Below are 20320 nucleotides of genomic sequence, written 5' to 3'. Positions count from 1 at the left end.
ATATCTCGAACTCCGGCAATATGTACCTGTAGTTTCTTGATTTCTCTCAGAGCCTCGATGTGGTCTTTCCTCAGTCTCTCCATCTCTTCTAGGTCATCAGAGTCAGACAGTGAAGACTGATAGATAGACAGACGGTCAGCTTTAATGCATACAAAAACACACTACTATACTACACATATTACACCTTCAAGCAGAGCATCAACAGGGCAACATTCATAACCACTGCATGTCAAGTTTACTACAGCAAACATTAACGCTACAACAGACAAACACTCTTTGGGGCTGTTTCCCAGACACAGATTAAGTTTGCATGTAGATGCATGTAGTAGTGTATTTGAGGTTTAAAAAGGCTTCTGAAGTTCGGAATTTCCACTTTGAAATTTCTGACTCCCTTACGTAAAATGTATCAACCCCTTCCTGCTGTAGCAATTTGGGTCAAAGTAAGATCCTACTAAGATCCAAAGTAAGACATAGATCTGCAAATCATTTTCAAAATCATCATACCTATATCAAATTTCACAGTCTGACGTGCACGTAAACATCTACAGTACATTAGATTTTATGTATTTACACAGGAAACCCATTGAGGCTGGAGTGTGCAGATTTAATATATCCTACCCGTGTATTGGTGGGTGACTCTAGGAGGCTGGAGAGGTCTTCTGACACAAACTTTAACCTCTGACCTCCCACCTCTGACTCCTCAAACTGTAGCTTGAACAGCTCCCGCGTCAGCGTCTCAAAGTCTGTACACAGAGAGGCAACGTGTGTTTTATAATCACAATCTATAAATACAGTGCATTCGGAAAGTATTCAGACCCCAGACTTTTTCCACATTGTTACATTACAGCCTTATTCTAAAATGGACTAAATAAATGTTTTCCTCATTAAATCTACACACAATAACCCATAATGACAAAGCGAAAACAGGTTTTTAGGAATTTTTGCAAATTTATTTCAATTTTTTTTTTTTTTTTTTTAAGTATTCAGACTATTTGTTATGAGACTTGAAATTGAGCTCAGGTGCATCCTGTTTCCATTGATTATCCTTGAGATGTTTCTACAACTTGATTGGAGTCCACCTGTTGTAAATTCAATTGATGGGACATGATTTGGAAAGGCCCACATCCGTCTATATAAGTTCCCACAGTTGACAGTACACGTCAGAGCAAAATCCAAGCCACGAGGTCGAAGGAATTGTCCGTAGAGCTCCGAAACAGGATTGTGTTGAGGCACAGATCTGGGGAAAGGTACCAAAACATTTCTGTAGCATTGAATGACCCCAAGAACACAGTGGCCTCCATCATTCTTAAATTGAAGAAGGTGAAATCCCTGAGCGGTGTCCTTCCTCTGCAGCAATTGAGTTAGGAAGGACACCTGTATCTGTGTAGTGACTGGGTGTATTCATACACCATCCGAAATGTCATTAATAACTTCACCATGCTCAAAGGGATATTCAATGCCTGCTTTTTTTACCCATCTACACTACGGTCAAAAGTTTTAGAACATCTACACTTTAGCTCAGTGCGAACGTTGCCTGTAATCCATGGCTTCTGGTTGGTGTATGTACGTGCAGTCACTGTGGGGACGACGTCCTCGATGCACTTATTGATGAAGCCAGTGACTGATGTGGTGTACTCCTCAATGCCATCGGAAGAATCCCGGAACATGTTCCAGTATGTACCAGCAAAACAGCTCTGTAGTTTAGCATCTGCTTTATCTGACCACTTTTTCAATCGACCGAGTCACTGGTGCTTCCTGCTTTAATTTTTGCTTGTAAGCAGGAATCAGGGGGATGGAATTATGGTCAGATTTGTCAAATGGAGGGCGAGGGAGAGCTTTGTACGCGTCTATGTGTGTGGAGTAAAGGTGGTCTAGAATTTTTTCCCTCTGGTTGCACATTTAACATGCTGATAAATCAGTTCTCTTTCATTTCTAAGTTTCCCTGCATTAATGTCCCCGGGCCACAAGGATGAATGTTTTCCTGTTTGCTTTTGGCGGTATACAGCTCATTGAGTGCAGTTTAGTGCCAGCATCGGTCTGTGGTGGTATGTAGACAGCTACGAAAAATACAGCTAAAGGGCCTCCCGGGTGGCGCAGCTGTACTGCAGCGCCAGCTGTGCCACCAGAGACTCTGGGTTCGCGCCCAGGCTCTGTCGTAACCGGCCGCGACCGGGAGTTCCGTGGGGCGAAGCACAATTGGCCTAGTGTCGTCCAGGTTAGGGAGGGGTTGGCCGGTAGGGAAATCCTTGTATCATTGCGTACCAGCGACTCCTGTGGTGGAGCAGTGTGTGCTAACCAAGGTTGCCAGGTGAACGGTGTTTCCTCTGACACATTGGTGCGGCTGGCTTCCGGGTTGGATGCGCGCTGTGTTAAGAAGCAGTGCAGCTTGGTTGGGTTGTGTATCGGAGGACGCATGACTTTCAACCTTCGTCTCTCCCGAGCCCGTACGGGAGTTGTAGCGATGAGACAAGATAGTAGCTACTAAACAATTGGATACCACGAAATTGGGGAGAAAACACAAACAAAAAAGTGTAAGTGTAACTGCTAAACTGCTTTCTGACTGTACACCGTGTTGTGCAGTGAATAGAATAGAGTTTTTAGAAAGTAGACGGAAAGAAAGATTGGTTAGAGAGAACGAGATCACTAAAGTCAATGCTTTGATCTCATTGGATGTTAATACAGTATATATATATTTTTTTTACTCTATTCTATGTTAGCGTTCATTCATAGGCTAGGTTGTAGAGACCTCATGATGGGTGCAGGGAAAACTTGAGCTGGGTGAATGTCATATGAATGTAATGGCTCACGAGCCATACGTAAAATAAATCATTCTCCCTCATCTTAAAGGGCACCGACCACTGAAAGAAGTTAGCTATCATCTAACATGTTCAGGGAATGCATGATAGATATGTTGATGTGCAACATGTCAAAATAGGGTCCAGAATGATCAGATATAATTTTGGCCCATTAGAGATTAATTTGCCTACATGTTTTTGTGCATATTGGCCTAGGCCTAGGCTATTTGCTACATAATTTAGGCCTACCACCTGTGAAAGTTAGAACTCAAAACACACTAGCTAGATTACTCACTCTAAATATGATATTGTCGCTAGATAGAAATGCGATTGATCTAACAGTAAATGTAATGTCCTACAAATATATAGGCTCTTGATATAGGCTATTCACCGCAAATGGTGCTCTCGGCTCCGTTCTGTTAGCGTATTATCTCAATTATATCCTCCATTTTTAAAGTGGTGTTACATCCTCTATATTGATAGTTGAGAAATAATTGTCATACTCACATAAATATGAAACTCTCCTCTTTTTTTAACAACAGCAACAGTAGTTGTTTTAAAAACTCTCTTTCCCGGAATTACATTTCAAGATGATGCTCAACTGTCACTATGCTTGTGCTTATCAGAATGTATCTCAAAATGATGCTCAACTGTCACTATGCTTGTGCTTATCAGAATGTATCTCAAAATGATGCTCAACTGTCACTATGCTTGTGCTTATCAGAATGTATCTCAAAATGATGCTCAACTGTCACTATGCTTGTGCTTATCAGAATGTATCTCAAAATGATGCTCAACTGTCACTATGCTTGTGCTTATCAGAATGTATCTCAAAATGATGCTCAACTGTCACTATGCTTGTGCTTATCAGAATGTATCTCAAAATGATGCTCAACTGTCACTATGCTTGTGCTTATCAGAATGTATCTCAAAATGATGCTCAACTGTCACTATGCTTGTGCTTATCAGAATGTATCTCAAAATGATGCTCAACTGTCACTATGCTTGTGCTTATCAGAATGTATCTCAAAATGATGCTCAACTGTCACTATGCTTGTGCTTATCAGAATGTATCTCAAAATGATGCTCAACTGTCACTATGCTTGTGCTTATCAGAATGTATCTCAAAATGATGCTCAACTGTCACTATGCTTGTGCTTATCAGAATGTATCTCAAAATGATGCTCAACTGTCACTATGCTTGTGCTTATCAGAATGTATCTCAAAATGATGCTCAACTGTCACTATGCTTGTGCTTATCAGAATGTATCTCAAAATGATGCTCAACTGTCACTATGCTTGTGCTTATCAGAATGTATCTCAAAATGATGCTCAACCGTCACTATGCTTGTGCTTATCAAGATGTATCTCAAGATGATGCTCAACTGTCACTATGCTTGTGCTTATCAGAATGTATCTCAAAATGATGCTCAACTGTCACTATGCTTGTGCTTATCAGAATGTATCTCAAAATGATGCTCAACTGTCACTATGCTTGTGCTTATCAGAATGTATCTCAAAATGATGCTCAACTGTCACTATGCTTGTGCTTATCAGAATGTATCTCAAAATGATGCTCAACTGTCACTATGCTTGTGCTTATCAGAATGTATCTCAAAATGATGCTCAACCGTCACTATGCTTGTGCTTATCAAGATGTATCTCAAGATGATGCTCAACTGTCACTATGCTTGTGCTTATCAGAATGTATCTCAAAATGATGCTCAACTGTCACTATGCTTGTGCTCATGAGAATGAATCACTCCCTTCACTCCGTGTGCAAAGGGGAGAGAGGGAATGAGAGCCAGCACTGAAACAGGGACAGAGCAGATACTTTCATTGCAGGAAGCAGCCTAATGCACATTACTGTTGACCAAATAATGGTTTTAGAACTAAAAAATCTGTGAAGCCTAATCACCAACATAAGTAAAATTGTTTTGGTAAGAGGGCAATTTTGGTTTCGGTCATTTCCGTTTCTCGTCCCATCTCTAGATAGTTTTGTTGTCTATCAAATTGTCTTCTTTTTTTTTTGCCATGGTGACAGAGGCACAACATAGCAGAAACATTGTAGCCATGTCTGTCGTATTCTAAAATACCTTTGAAAACTGAATGTTAAGGCCTTTAAATCAGATAAATTAATAAAATATTTGTAAAGACATTTCAAGGATGTCCTGTGAATGTGTTTGGGATAAGTATCAGCCATCAGGGTTAAACGTACATTGTCTTGCCCTGGAGGCAGAACTAAGCGGTTTCCACTAGATGGGCGGGCTGCAAAGTCAAAAGGGTCAGGTAAGGTTATGGGGAAGTGTAGTCTTACCAGCGTAGGCCACTGTCAGAGCAGGGTTAGAGTTAGGGTAAGGTTATGGGGAAGTGTAGTCTTACCTGCGTAGGCCACTGTCAGAGCAGGGTTAGAGTTAGCGTCAGGGTCAGGTAAGGTTATGGGGAAGTGTAGTCTTACCTGCGTAGGCCACTGTCCCAGCAGGGTCTGTTTGTAGTCTGGCCCTCAACGTCTGTCTCTGTGCCTCTGTAGGATTCAGTCCCAATGCATCCAGAGCCTGGCAACACACACAGAGTTACACACACACACACCATACCCTTAAATATGACCACACACACAGACTAGTAAACCACATACACACCTAGCGTGACTAAGCATGCTGGATGTGAATACTGCCTATCAATATTGCCATGATGTCGTGGGAGAATGATTGGAGCAGCTCGGACAGCGCACAGTGAACACACTGAACACACACGTTGGCTGTACGGTGCAGTGTAATCAGGCCAGAGCACATGACAGGCCAGCAGCAGTAATAGCTTATTGAGCAGTGTCTCTGCAGGGATGAGGCAACGTCAACACAATCAATACACTGCAATGACCCTAATGTCAAACCACATCCGTACAGTACATACACACACAATTATAAACATTCCCATACACATACACTAATTCTTAGACAAATACATTAAACACTGATAAACACACATTCTTCCACATCCACACGCCCACACTGACCTGCTCCAGCCTCTCCAGTTTGAGGCGACAGATGGAGCTGAGGGAGCACTTCCTTTGTGGTACGAGACTGCTGACTGGCTGCCATACAGTGGGGGATTCTGGGTAGAGGGAGACGGACAGGTAACCAAGTGAACCAGTAACTGGGTATAATAACGCATAACGTTGTTGTTGTTGTTTATGACAAATGTATTACATTTATTGCATATACATGTGGAAAAAGGAAAGCTTATAAAATGGAGGAGGAGAGAGAGAAAGAGAGAGTGAGCAAGAGAGAGAGGGGGCAGAGGCAGAGGGAGCGAGAGGGAGAGGCAAAGAGAGAGGCAGATGCAGAGAGGCAGAGGCAAAGAGAGAGGCAGAGGCAAAGAGAGAGGCAAAGAGAGAGAGAGGCAAAGAGAGAGGGAGAGGCAAAGAGAGAGGGAGAGGCAGAGAGAGAGGCAGAGGCAGAGAGAGAGAGAGATTTGCAGAGCAAGAAAGAAAGAGAGATTTGTCAAATTCTGAGACAAATCAGAATTGAAGGTATGTTACACATATTATTTGGGAACAATCCCACTTTATGGGAACAATCCCACTTTATGGGAACATTCCCACTTTATGGGAACATTCCCACTTTATGGGAACAATCCCACTTTATGGGAACATTCCCACTTTATGGGAACAAACCCACTTTATGGGAACAATCCCACTTTATGGGAACATTCCCACTTTATGGGAACATTCCCACTTTATGGGAACAATCCCACTTTATGCACAAGTCTGTTACACAAGCACATCTAAATACAGCCCTTTGTCATTTAAGACAGGACTGGTCAGAGTGAGAACAGGTGAGCTGTAAACAGACAGGTTCTGGAGAGAGAGATAATTAGAGATGAAAAAAAAACAGGAAGGAACGGTGGAGGGAAATGATTGTGATGGACGGCTTGGCTTCACTGCAGCCTTCCACACACAAAAAAATCCATCTGTTCAAAAATCCAACAAGTTCACGACAAGAGGGTAGACAGAGGCAGTCCTCTGACAGACAGATACAGATACAGTCCTCTGACAGACAGAGGCAGTCCTCTGACAGACAGATGCAGTCCTCTGACAGACAGATACAGTCCTCTGACAGACAGATACAGTCCTCTGACAGACAGATACAGTCCTCTGACAGACAGATACAGTCCTCTGACAGACAGAGGCAGTCCTCGGTAGCTCTGTAGGTAGAGCATGGTGCTTGCAGTACAAGTATAGTGGGTTAAATTCCTGGAACCACCCGTATGTAAAATGGATGCAAGCATGACTGTAACTCTGGATGAAAGCGTTTGCTAAATGGCCTATTATTGTTATTACAAATAGAAATTTTGAAAGTGGCGAATTAGTAGTTCAGGTACTTAGTGTAGCTAAGGCAGGATAGTTAACATATGCAAAACAGTTTTAGGTTTTGCTCACAAACGCAGTAAACGTGTAGAAGTAAATGTAGTAAACAGGTAAATGCAGTAAACAGGTAAATGCAGTAAACAGGTAAATGTAGTAAACAGGTAAATGTAGTAAACAGGTAAATGTAGTAAACAGGTAAATGTAGTAAACAGGTAAATGCAGTAAACAGGTAAATGTAGTAAACAGGTAAATGTAGTAAACAGGTAAATGTAGTAAACAGGTAAATGTAGTAAACAGGTAAATGTAGTAAACAGGTAAATGTAGTAAACAGGTAAATGTAGTAAACAGGTAAATGCAGTAAACAGGTAAATGTAGTAAACAGGTAAATGTAGTAAACAGGTAAATGTAGTAAACAGGTAAATGCAGTAAACGGGTAAATGTAGTAAACAGGTAAATGTAGTAAACAGGTAAATGTAGTAAACAGGTAAATGTAGTAAACAGGTAAATGCAGTAAACAGGTAAAACAGGTAAATGTAGTAAACAGGTAAATGTAGTAAACAGGTAAATGTAGTAAACAGGTAAATGTAGTAAACAGGTAAATGTAGTAAACAGGTAAATGTAGTAAACAGGTAAAACAGGTAAATGTAGTAAACAGGTAAATGTAGTAAACAGGTAAATGTAGTAAACAGGTAAATGTAGTAAACAGGTAAATGTAGTAAACAGGTAAATGCAGTAAACAGGTAAATGTAGTAAACAGGTAAATGCAGTAAACAGGTAAATGTAGTAAACAGGTAAATGTAGTAAACAGGTAAAACAGGTAAATGTAGTAAACAGGTAAATGTAGTAAACAGGTAAATGTAGTAAACAGGTAAATGTAGTAAACAGGTAAATGTAGTAAACAGGTAAATGTAGTAAACAGGTAAATGTAGTAAACAGGTAAATGTAGTAAACAGGTAAATGTAGTAAACAGGTAAATGTAGTAAACAGGTAAATGTAGTAAACAGGTAAATGTAGTAAACAGGTAAAACAGGTAAATGTAGTAAACAGGTAAATGTAGTAAACAGGTAAATGTAGTAAACAGGTAAATGTAGTAAACAGGTAAATGTAGTAAACAGGTAAGTGTAGTAAACAGGTAAATGTAGTAAACAGGTAAATGTAGTAAACAGGTAAATGCAGTAAACAGGTAAATGTAGTAAACAGGTAAATGTAGTAAACAGGTAAATGTAGTAAACAGGTAAATGTAGTAAACAGGTAAATGTAGTAAACAGGTAAATGTAGTAAACAGGTAAATGCAGTAAACAGGTAAATGTACTAAACAGGTAAATGTAGTAAACAGGTAAATGTAGTAAACAGGTAAATGTAGTAAACAGGTAAATGTAGTAAACAGGTAAATGCAGTAAACAGGTAAATGTAGTAAACAGGTAAATGTAGTAAACAGGTAAATGTAGTAAACAGGTAAATGTAGTAAACAGGTAAATGCAGTAAACAGGTAAATGTAGTAAACAGGTAAATGCAGTAAACAGGTAAATGTAGTAAACAGGTAAATGTAGTAAACAGGTAAATGTAGTAAACAGGTAAATGTAGTAAACAGGTAAATGTAGTAAACAGGTAAATGTAGTAAACAGGTAAATGTAGTAAACAGGTAAATGTAGTAAACAGGTAAATGCAGTAAACAGGTAAATGTAGTAAACAGGTAAATGTAGTAAACAGGTAAACGTAGTAAACAGGTAAATGTAGTAAACAGGTAAATGTAGTAAACAGGTAAATGTAGTAAACAGGTAAAACAGGTAAATGTAGTAAACAGGTAAATGTAGTAAACAGGTAAATGCAGTAAACAGGTAAATGTAGTAAACAGGTAAATGTAGTAAACAGGTAAATGTAGTAAACAGGTAAATGTAGTAAACAGGTAAATGTAGTAAACAGGTAAATGTAGTAAACAGGTAAATGTAGTAAACAGGTAAATGCAGTAAACAGGTAAATGTAGTAAACAGGTAAATGTAGTAAACAGGTAAATGTAGTAAACAGGTAAATGTAGTAAACAGGTAAATGTAGTAAACAGGTAAATGTAGTAAACAGGTAAATGCAGTAAACAGGTAAATGTAGTAAACAGGTAAATGTAGTAAACAGGTAAATGTAGTAAACAGGTAAATGCAGTAAACAGGTAAATGTAGTAAACAGGTAAATGTAGTAAACAGGTAAATGTAGTAAACAGGTAAATGTAGTAAACGTGTGCACAGAAGTCATATCTGATTATACTGCTGCACCACCTGAACATGAACATGTTGGGCAACTTTTGAAGGAAGCCTATGTGCTAATTATTCACACCTCTGTGTCAACTGATCATTAGCATGTTGAGCAACACAGAACATCCAGCCTCCAGACAACACCATTCATCATCATTCCAAAGCGCTCTGAAGAACATTTTTCTGACAAGGGATTCCATCCGGAAGATGACAACATGTTATTGGGACGGAGGCGGACAGAATGTCTTGTTTTTGATCACATCAGATCCAAGCATCTCCCACCTGCCTAATTTCCTCCTTCCAAGCTGCATGCCACATCACTACAGCCTCCTCTATACTAATCTGAGCTCAGGTTCCCAAATGGCTCCATACTCCCTATATAGTGCATTACTTTTGACCAGGGCCCTTACGGCCTACTATAGACCAGGGCCCTTACGGCCTACTATAGACCAGGGCCCTTACGGCCTACTAGACCAGGGTTTCCCAAACTCGGTCCAGGAATACAACAGACCTTACAGTGAAATGCTTACTTACAAGCCCCTAACCAACAATGCATTTTTTTTTAAATACGGATAAGAATAAGAGATAAAAATAACAAGTAATTAAAGATCAGCAGTAAAAAAAGAACAATATATACAGGGGGGTACCGGTACAGAGTCAATGTGCAGGTTATATACAGGGGGGGGGGGGGGGTACCGGTACAGAGTCAATGTGCAGGGGCACCGGTTAGTTGAGGTAGTATGTACATGTAGGTACAGTTTGCCTGTACTCACAGACTGAGTTTATGACATGGCTCTGTCCTCTGGAGAGAAATAAGGGCTAAAAAGGCACAAGCTCGTTTAACTAGTATCTCTTCTTTACGACCTGCTGTGATCTGTTTCCACGTAGATTCCACCTACAGGTATGCGTCCCAAAATGGCACCGTATTCCATGTATATAGTACACTACTTTAAACCAGAGGCCAATTGGCCCTGATCAAAAGAAGTGCACTACATAGGAATTGGGGTGACATTTGTGATGCATTCTAATTGTAGGTGTATCCGAGGGCAGGACTGGAACATGTCCTAAAGTGATTGGACACGATGTTCAGAAATGTACATCAACAACAACTCACTAAAGCACTTTCTGGTCCGGCTGTTTTCAGAAATGTCAGTGTAGTTATATTAGCCCAGAGGCCAAGGTGAAGGTGAGACAGAGTGGGGAAGAAGAATGAGAGAGAGGCTGAGAGAGAGAGAGAGAGGCTGAGAGAGAGAAAAAAATGAGAGGGGGAAAGAGAGGAAAAACCGAGACAGAGATACAGAGATATAGAGAAATAGACAGGTTTCTCACCAGGCTTGGCGTCTGCGGTGCTGGGACTCTGAGGAGGGGAGGAGACACACGTCTGTTCTGTCCTCATTCGCACCTGCAGGACACAACCACACCACCACATTACCACCACAACATACAACTAATGTTCCCTATAATTGTTTTAGGCTCTGGGCAAATTTCAGGTCTGATGAGTGCAAACTTGAATGTTTTGAAAATTCGGTGTAATTCCCATCAAGCCGTTTACTGTGAACACTGAGACTGTACTCGCTTTAAGTTGCAGGACATTAACCTGTTTATCCACTTGTCCTTCAGACAACGAGGTGACTGAAATTGTTGTTGACTTGTTTGATACAAAAAAAAACACTTTACAAAATAAAATGCATTATTATTCCCATACCATTACTACAGAGAATCAGACAAATTATGCTACAGTCTGCCTATAGGTTACTTAATAACTCACTAACTAGCAAAGAATATGAACAAAATGTGCACATGCCTACATGCAGCTCTCGCTTTGATCTCAAAACAAGTGCATCTACTCACGATCGCTCATACTGTAAACACAGTCCAGTTCAAAGTAAATGACACAGATCCATGTTTGGCAATGGTCAATTTGTATTTACAATAGGCCTACTGCAGCTCTGATTGTTTATGCCACAACGGTCTGTGTAGAGTACGGGCTGAGTAATGCGTGCCAATGCAATAGAATCCTACTCCGATGCTTTCTGCCTACAACAAAATCTCTTGCATAGTTAGTTTTGTTTCGGTATGTTGCATTGAAAGTGGCTAATATTGCGTTGATTCGATCACAATTGCCACAGTAAAGGGAAACATTGATACTGTTAACAGGGAAAACTCTAGAACAGTAGTCACCAACCTTTTCTGAGTCAAGATCACTTAGAGTCAACCTGACTTGAAACTCAGCAAAAAAATAAACGTCCTCTCACTGCGTTTATTTTCAGCGAACTTAACATGTGTAAATATTTGTATGAACATAACAAGTTTCAACAACTGACACATAAACTGTACAAGTTCCACAGACATGTGACTAACAGAAATTGAATAATGTGTCCCTGAACAAAGGGGGGGGGGGGGGGTAAAAATCAAAAGTAACTGTCAGTATCTGGTGTGGCCACCAGCTGCATTAAGTACTGCAGTGCATCTCCTCCTCATGGACTGCACCAGATTTGCCAGTTCTTGCTTTGAGATGTTACCCCACTCTTCCACCAAGGCACCTACAAGTTCCCGGACATTTCTGGGGGGAATGGCCCTAGCCCTCACCCTCTGATCCAACAGGTCCCAGACGTGCTCAATGGGATTGAGATCCGGGCTTTTTCCTGGCCATGGCAGAACACTGACATTCCTGTCTTGCAAGAAATCACACACAGGAGGAGCAGTAGGGCTGGTGGCATTGTCATGCTGGAGGGTCATGTCAGGATGAGCCTACAGGAAGGGTACCACATGAGGGAGGAGAATGTCTTCCCTGTAACGCACAGCGTTGAGATTGCCTGCAATGTCAACAAGCTCAGTCTGATGATGCTGTGACACACCGCCCCAGACCATGACGGATCCTCCACCTCCAAATCGATCCCACTCCAGAGTACAGGCCTCGGTGTAACACTCATTCCTTCGTTGATAAACGCGAATCCGACCATCACCCCTGGTGAGACAAAACCGCGACTTGTCAGTGAAGAGCACTTTTTGCCAGTCCTGTCTGGTCCAGCGACGGTGGGTTTGTGCCCGTAGGCAACGTTGTTTCCAGTGATGTCTGGTGAGGACCTGCTTGACAACAGGCTTACTAGCCCTCAGTCCAGCCTCTCTCAGCCTATTGCGGACAGTCTGAGCACTGATGGAGGGATTGTGCATTCCTGGTTTAACTCGGGCAGTTGTTGTTGCCATCCTGTACCTGTCCCGCAGGTGTGATATTTGGATGTACCGATCATGTGCAGGTGTTGTTACACGTGGTCTGCCACTGCGAGGGCGATCAGCTGTCCGTCCTGTCTCCCTGTAGTGCTGTCTTAGGCGTCTCACAGTACGGACATTGCAATTTATTGCCCTGGCCACAGCTGCAGTCCTGATGCATCCTTGCAGCATGTCTAAGGCACATTCACACAGATGAGCAGGGACCCTGGGCATCTTTCGTTTGGTGTTTTTCAGAGTCAGTAGAAAGGCCTCTTTAGTGCCCTAAGTTTTCAGAACTGCGACCTTAATTGCCTACGGTCTGTAAGCTGTCAGTGTCTTAATGACTGTTCCACAGGTGCATGTTCATTAATTGTTTATGGTTCATTGAAGAAGCATTGGAAACAGTGTTTAAACCCTTTACAATGAAGATCTGTGAAGATATTTTGATTTTTATTAATTATTTTTGAAAGACAGCGTCCTGAAAAAAGGATGTTTCTTTTTATGCTGAGTTTACAACATAACCAATTTAAAACATTACTGTAGCAATGAGGTCTGTGCTGTAGCTATAGGCCCAACACATTATCACCGCATATTGGTTTTGCTTGAATTGCCCTGCCAATGCATTGTTGTTTGGGCCATATTTTTACAATAGTATTTCTACATTTGAGGTAGGCTATATGATCACACTGGTAATAGAACCGTTGTTGTATTGTGAGGCACAGCTGAGTGAGCATACATTTAAATAATTAACTTTTTATTTATTTTACTGGGCTGATGGTGCCTGCATGTGATGGCCAGTCTCAGTAGGGAGAGAGCAGCAGACTGAGGGTCAACTTCTCAACATCCCTCCGCTCTCCCTTTCCTCCGCTGACCAAAAAGGGACTTCCAGCTGATGGCGAATCTCGAGTCGTACCGCATGATTTCTGCCTCAGGCACAAATTCATGTTGTTACTCCTATGAACAGAGAAAGTTCAATATTCCTGGATATTAAAAAAGACCCAAGCTGCTAATAATAACGCGAGCCTATAGAGACACTTTCCTACTCATTCATTACTGCTGCAGTGCTTGTGGCTCTGAGTGGAAATAGGAAGAACTTGCATTTTATGGGTGCTAAAAGTGTTGAATACAAAGTGTTGACAGGGCTGAGTAAGAACTTAAACATGAACTCACTCCAGCTCTTTGCTGTATTTGTTGACCGTCTCTCTCTAGTCATAGTTTTAAACGTTTTGAAATCTCACCGTATCAACTCTGTAGCTACCTTTTATGCCTGCTACGTTACTGCAGACAGTGATCTGAGTCATCCGATTGGCCAGCGGTAGGCCTATAGTGCACTTTTTTTGTACAACAAAATTTGTACCTTCAAACAAATGAAAAAGAAGTTCAAAATGGCAACAGTTGGTCTATCCCGCGCACGGCAGCTGAATCGGGTGCACCTACTGCCAACAGCCCGAGACAAATAACAATAGGAACACAAGGCTTTATCATTGTTTTTTTTTACTGAAATGTTTGGCGATCGACTAGGAAAGCCTTGGAGATCGACAAGTTAATCGTGATCGACCGGTTGGTGACCACTGCTCTATAAAGTTGAGTGAAGTTCAATCTCCTAATTCTCACTGTGGCGTATGCGTGCAGCTTAGAGGGAACATTACACACAACACCACATCCTACAACCACACCAACTATTAATACCATAAGGAGGAATAACCATATTCACAGAAAACCCTGTGGGGGTGTGTATGTGTGCGTGTGTATTTGTCCCTGCGTTAAAGTCCCAAACCTGGCTGAGGTTGACAGAAGGCAGGGTCTCGCTGGCGGGGTTGAGGGTGGAGGTGATCTTGGGCACCACCAGGGGAGCTCCAGGGAGGGCTGCAGGGAGCGTGGTTCTCCTGTGCTGGAGCAGTGACCGAGGGGGAGGCAGGGCCCCCAGTACAGCCAGGGTCCCTCTCCTGGTGGGGGGCACTGAGGAGGCTCCACTGGCTGCGCCCTGTGGGGTGAAAGGACCCTGGGGGCCACTACTGGAGGAAGCAGAACTGGTGGAAGTCCTGTGTCTCATAAACGCTATCTCCACCGTAGGGTCTGGTCTGGAGAAGGACAGACAGAAGGGAGAATTGAGAATGGATTGGACTACTTTGAATGTAGGTAATAGATTGCATCCCAAATGGCACCCAATTCCCTATATAGTGTACTATTTTTTGACATGGGCCCATAGGGATCAAGTCAAAGGTCGTGCACTATTGAATAGGCTGCCATTTGAATGCACTATACGTTATAGTTGACACGATACCCTCAGAGATTGTTCTGGACACATTACAGTAAAGATGGATGTGTTTACTCTTCTACTACTGTCTGTTTATACAGGAACCTTGAAAACAAGATGGTGGACCTCAGGAGGTTTATCCTGTCAATACATATTCAAGTGAAGTCATGAAGGTGCGCCCCCACCTGAGTTTGGTGCGTGTCAGGATACTTCTAGCCTCCTCATAAGTCACTCCGATTAACGACTCCTTATTAATCGATACCAGCTGGTCTCCTGGCTGTAGTCTACCGTCCTGTCATATGAAACACAAACTACATCAAGGGTCAAGGGTCATGGTTTCATTGTAATATGATAACAATATGGTCAATATCAGTTAAATACAGGTAGAGAATATCTTTAGGGCATTAACCTGTTAGAGCTCTAGGGGCGCTATTTCATTTTTGGATAAAAAACGTTCCCGTTTTAAGCGCGATATTTTGTCACGAAAAGATGCTCGACTATGCATATTCTTGACAGTTTTGGAAAGAAAACACTCTGAAGTTTCAGAATCTGCAAAGAGTTTGTCTGTAAGTGCCCCAGAACTCATTCTACAGGCGAAACCAAGATGATGCATCACCCAGGAATTAGCAGAATTTCTGAAGCTCTGTTTTCCATTCTCTCCTTATATGGCTGTGATTGCGCAACGAATGAGCCTACACTTTCTGTCGTTCGCCCAAGGTCTTAGCAGCATTGTGACGTATTTGTAGGCATATCATTGGAAGATTGACCATAAGAGACTACATTTTCCAAGTGTCCGCCTGGTGTCCTGCGTCGAATTCGGTGCGCAATTGCCAGCTGCTTCTACTTTACCATTTGATTCAGGGGAGAAAGCATGTGTCCAAGAACGATGTATCAATGAAGAGATATGTGAAAAACACCTTGATGATTGATTCTAAACAACGTTTGCCATGTTTTCAGTCGATATTATGGAGTTAATTTGGAAAAAAGTTCGCGTTTTGAGGACTGAATTTTCGGATTTTTTTTGGTAGCCAAATGTGATGTATAAAACGGAGCTATTTCTAATACACAAGGAATCTTTTTGGAAAAACTGAGCATCTGCTATCTAACTGAGAGTATCCTCATTGAAAACATCAGAAGTTCTTCAAAGGTAAATGATTTTATTTGAAGGCTTTTATGTTTTTGTTAATGTTGCGTGCTGGATGCTAACGCTAATGCTAACGCTAAATGCTAACGCGAAATGCTAACGCTAGCTAGCTACTTTTACACAAATGATTGTTTTCCTATGGTTGAGAAGCATATTTTGAAAATCTGAGATGACAGTGTTGTTTACAAAAGGCTAAGCTTGAGAGATGGCATATTTATTTCATTTCATTTGCGATTTTCATAAATAGTTAACGTTGTGTTATGCTAATGAGCTTGCTGATAGATTTACACAATCCTGGATACAGGGGTTTTTTCATAGCTAAACGTGACGCAGAAAACGGAGCGATTTGTCCTAAACAAATAATCTTTCAGGAAAAACTGAACATTTGCTATCTGAGAGTCTCCTCATTGAAAACATCTGAAGTTCTTCAAAGGTAAATGATTTTATTTGAATGCTTTTCTGTTTTTTTGTGTAAATGTTGCCAGCTGAATGCTAATGCTAAATGCTACGTTAGCCATCAATACTGTTACACAAATGCTTGTTTTGCAATGGTTGAGAAGCATATTTTGAAAATCTGAGATGACAGTGTTGTTAACAAAAGGCTAAGCTTGAGAGCTAGCATATTTATTTCATTTCATTTGCGATTTTCATGAATAGTTAACGTTGCGTTATGGTAATGAGCTTGAGTCTGTATTCACGATCCCGGATCCGGGATGGGGAGATCAGAAAGGTTAAATACAGAGAATATATTTAGGGCATTAGGATATAGTTATTGTATTAGTTAAATACAGGTAGAGAATGCAGTGCCTTGCAAAAGTATTCATCCCCCTTGGCGTTTTTCCAATTTTGTTGCATTACAACCTGTAATTTTAATGGATTTTTATTTGGATTTCATGTAATGGACAAACACAAAACAGTCCAAATTGGTGAAGTGAAATGAAAAAAATTACTTGTTTCAAAAACATAAAAAACATAGTTGTAGTTATTTTATGCCTTAACTAACATCTCACACTTTATTATGTATTCACACAAAACCCCTGTGTAACCCCTGATTCCCCCAGTATCAGAAGGTAAACATAGTGACAAGTCACCCTCTGGCAGTCTCCTCCGGGCACTATTTCCTGAATCAACACCATTGGTCCCTCGGCTCGGTTAGCTCCGCCCTTGATGATGAGGCCCAGGCCTGTTCCTTTTGAGATGCATATCAACTGAATGATGCTGTCACTAGGGAGAGAGAGAGAGAGAGAGACACAATGAGGTGGAAACTGAGCTGCACTTCCTAACCTCCTGACAAATGTGTGAGCATGTTAGAGACCTATTTCCCTCAGATTAAACAAACCCAATTGTGATAAACTCCCATATCTACTGGGTGAAATACCAGTGTGCCATCACAGCAGCAAGAATTGTGAACTGTTGCCACAAGAAAAGGTCAACCAGTGAAGAACAAACATCAATGTAAATACAACCCATATTTATGTTTATTTATTTTCCCTTTTGTACTTTAATTAATTGCACATAATATGACATTTGAAATGTTTTTAATGCAAGTGTAATGTTTACTGTTAATTTTTATTGTTAATTTCACTTTTGTTTATTATCTACTTCACTTGCTTTGGCAATGTTCACATATGTTTCCCATGTCAATAAAGCCCTTAAATTGAAATTGAAATTGAGACAGAGACAGAGACAGAGACAGAGACAGAGAGAGAGAGAGAGAGAGAGAGAGAGAGAGAAATAATCAGAAAGACACTGTCGGGAGGTGGCAGAGATGAGAGACAATAGTTCAGACTAACACACCGACTGTGGTCATGACTAAATAAAATAACAGAAATAGGACAGCACTCCAGTAAATCAACTTAAATTTAGCCCTTCTTCAGCATTCAAGGCAATGACAATCAATGTCACAACAACCTCACAGGTGGGCATAATTCAAAAATACCCAATCAGTATTGGCCCAATCAAGAGATCCCAGCAGAGAGGGCTGTGGGGGAAACATGACCATCTAATAAAGATACATAGACAATCAAAACAATTACATTGTGATGTCATTACCAAAGTGTTTGGCCTATTGATAACACTACAAACAACAAGAAAAAGAACATTCCTCATTAAGGCCTGCTGTGGAAAGAGTTCCCAACCGTCTATCCTATATGTCTGTCTTTGGAGAAGTCATTTACCCCCCCATCTCCTCCGCTACGTGGCGCCTTCACCAATTCAATGCCTATACAACGTAAGGCACTTAGTTCATGACTATGGCTTTTGAAATGCCCGGCAACAGGTGATTTTTCCTTGCGGTTGCCAACGGAGCTCTTATGCTCACATATCCTCGTCTTAAGTTCACGTTTGGTCTGACCCACAAAACAGGAACACATAAGGATATACAACACATCTTGTGTTACATGTTATTCCACCTGGAACCTTTATCATCTCACCTGAATGGGGATGGACAAGAGAGTTCCCTCTGATCATAGCAGGGATATTGCCTTCAGGAATGATAGTCATGAAAAACAATGTTTTTTTCTTAGGCAAATCTGACCTTACTAAACAATCCTGTAAATTTGAGGGTCTCATAGGAAAACTGTCTTATCCACGTCGTGGGGATTCAAACGCTTTACCAAACCTGGGGTCACTGTGTAATATGTGGTTAATACAAAGTGGCCACCCTTTGCCTTGTTGACAGCTCTCCACACTCCTGGCATTCTCTCAAACAGCTTCACCTAGAATGCTTTTCCAACAGTCTTGAAGGAGTTCCCACATATGCTGAGCACTTGTTGGCTGCTTTTCCTTCACTCTGTGGTCCAACTCATCCCAAACCATCTCAATTGGGTTGAGGTTGGGTGATTGTGGAGGCCAGGTCATCTGATGCAGCAATCCATCACTCTCCTTCTTGGTTAAATAGACATTACACAGCCTGGAGGTGTGTTGGGTCATTGTCCTGTTGAAAAACAAATTATATTCCGACTAAGCACAAACCAAATGGGATGGCGTATCGCTGCAGAATGCTGGTTACGTGTGCCTTGAATTCTAAATAAATCACGGACAGTGTCACCAGCAAAGCACCCCCACATCATCAAACCTCCTCCTCCATGCTTCACGGTGGGAACCACACATGCGGAGATCATCCATTCATCTACTGTACACGGCGGTTGGAACCAAAAATCTAAAATTTGGACTTGTCAGACCAAAGGACAGATTTCCACCGGTATAATGTCCATTACTTGTGTTTCTTGGCCCAAGCAAGTCTCTTCTTATTATTGGTGTCCTTTAGTAGTGTTTTTTTTGCAGCAATTCGACCATGAAGGCCTGATTCACTCTGAACAGTTGATGTTGAGATGTGTCTGTTACTTGAACTCCGTGGAGCATTATTTTGGGCTGCAATCGGAGGTGCAGTTAACTCTAATGAACTTATCCTCTGCAGCAGAGGTAACTCTGGGTATTCCTTTCCTGTGGCGGTCCTCATGAGCCAGTTTTATCATAACTCTTGATGTTTTTTGCGACTACGCTTGAAGCAACTTTCAAAGTTCTTGAAATGTTCTGTATTGACTGACCTTCATGTCTTAAAGTAATGATGGACTGTCGTTTCTCTTTGCTTATTTGAGCTGTTCTTGCCATAATATGGACTTGGTCTTCTACCAAATAGGGCTATCTTCTGTATACGACTCCTACTTTGTCACAACACAACTGATTGGCTTCAAACACGTTAAGGAAAGAAATTCCACAAATTAACTTTTAACAAGGCACACCTGTTAATTGAAATGAATTCCAGGGGGATACCTCATGAAGCTGGTTGAGAGAATTCCAAGAGTGTGCAAAGCTGTCATTAAGGCAAAGGCTGGCTACTTTGAAGAATCTAAAAATATATTTACTAGATATTTACTACTACATTTACTATTACTACTACATTTACTATAATTCCATGTGTTATTTAGTAGTAGTTCTGATGTCTTCATTATTATTCTACAATGAAGAAAATAAAAATATAGAAAAAGCCTAGAATGAGTAGGTGTGTCAAAACAAATGTGCAGGAGTTGGCTATATGGTGAACTATTTTTTAATAATGGTTTATGATAACTGCTGAAATGAAGAAAAGTATTTATATCTGTTTTCTATAAGCCATTGTGATCTTAATGACAGGTAATGACATCATAATGACAGGTAATGGCATCATAATGACATAATGACAGGTAATGGCATCATAATGACATAATGTAGTTGTATTGTGTGTCTACATACAGTTTCTTTATTTGATTGTGGGGTATTGCCTACGGCCCAGTACATCACTGGGGCTAAGCTGCTTGCCATCCA

At 41.1% G+C, this 20320-nt stretch overlaps 1 protein-coding gene across 2 annotated transcripts in view; it reads right to left on the bottom strand.

The window, feature by feature from the left end:
• LOC110499434 (syntaxin-binding protein 4) overlaps positions 1-20320 on the bottom strand; it is a 91843-nt gene that overhangs the window by 55280 nt on the left and 16243 nt on the right. For both annotated transcript variants that reach the window (XM_036956294.2, XM_090213095.1), the window contains 8 exons: positions 17107-17239; positions 15057-15163; positions 14392-14695; positions 10734-10806; positions 5809-5906; positions 5254-5350; positions 619-743; positions 27-116 (listed from right to left, as the gene is read on the bottom strand). In XM_036956294.2, coding sequence (XP_036812189.2) covers positions 27-116; positions 619-743; positions 5254-5350; positions 5809-5906; positions 10734-10806; positions 14392-14695; positions 15057-15163; positions 17107-17239 — 1027 coding nt within the window. The remainder of the gene's footprint in view (positions 1-26; positions 117-618; positions 744-5253; positions 5351-5808; positions 5907-10733; positions 10807-14391; positions 14696-15056; positions 15164-17106; positions 17240-20320) is intronic.

Source organism: Oncorhynchus mykiss, chromosome 20, assembly GCF_057628025.1.
Source record: "Oncorhynchus mykiss isolate SJ-2025 chromosome 20, ASM5762802v1, whole genome shotgun sequence".
Lineage (NCBI taxonomy): Eukaryota > Metazoa > Chordata > Actinopteri > Salmoniformes > Salmonidae > Oncorhynchus > Oncorhynchus mykiss.
Note: the sequence above shows the minus strand (reverse complement) of the source record. Positions and strands in the feature narration are given on the sequence as shown.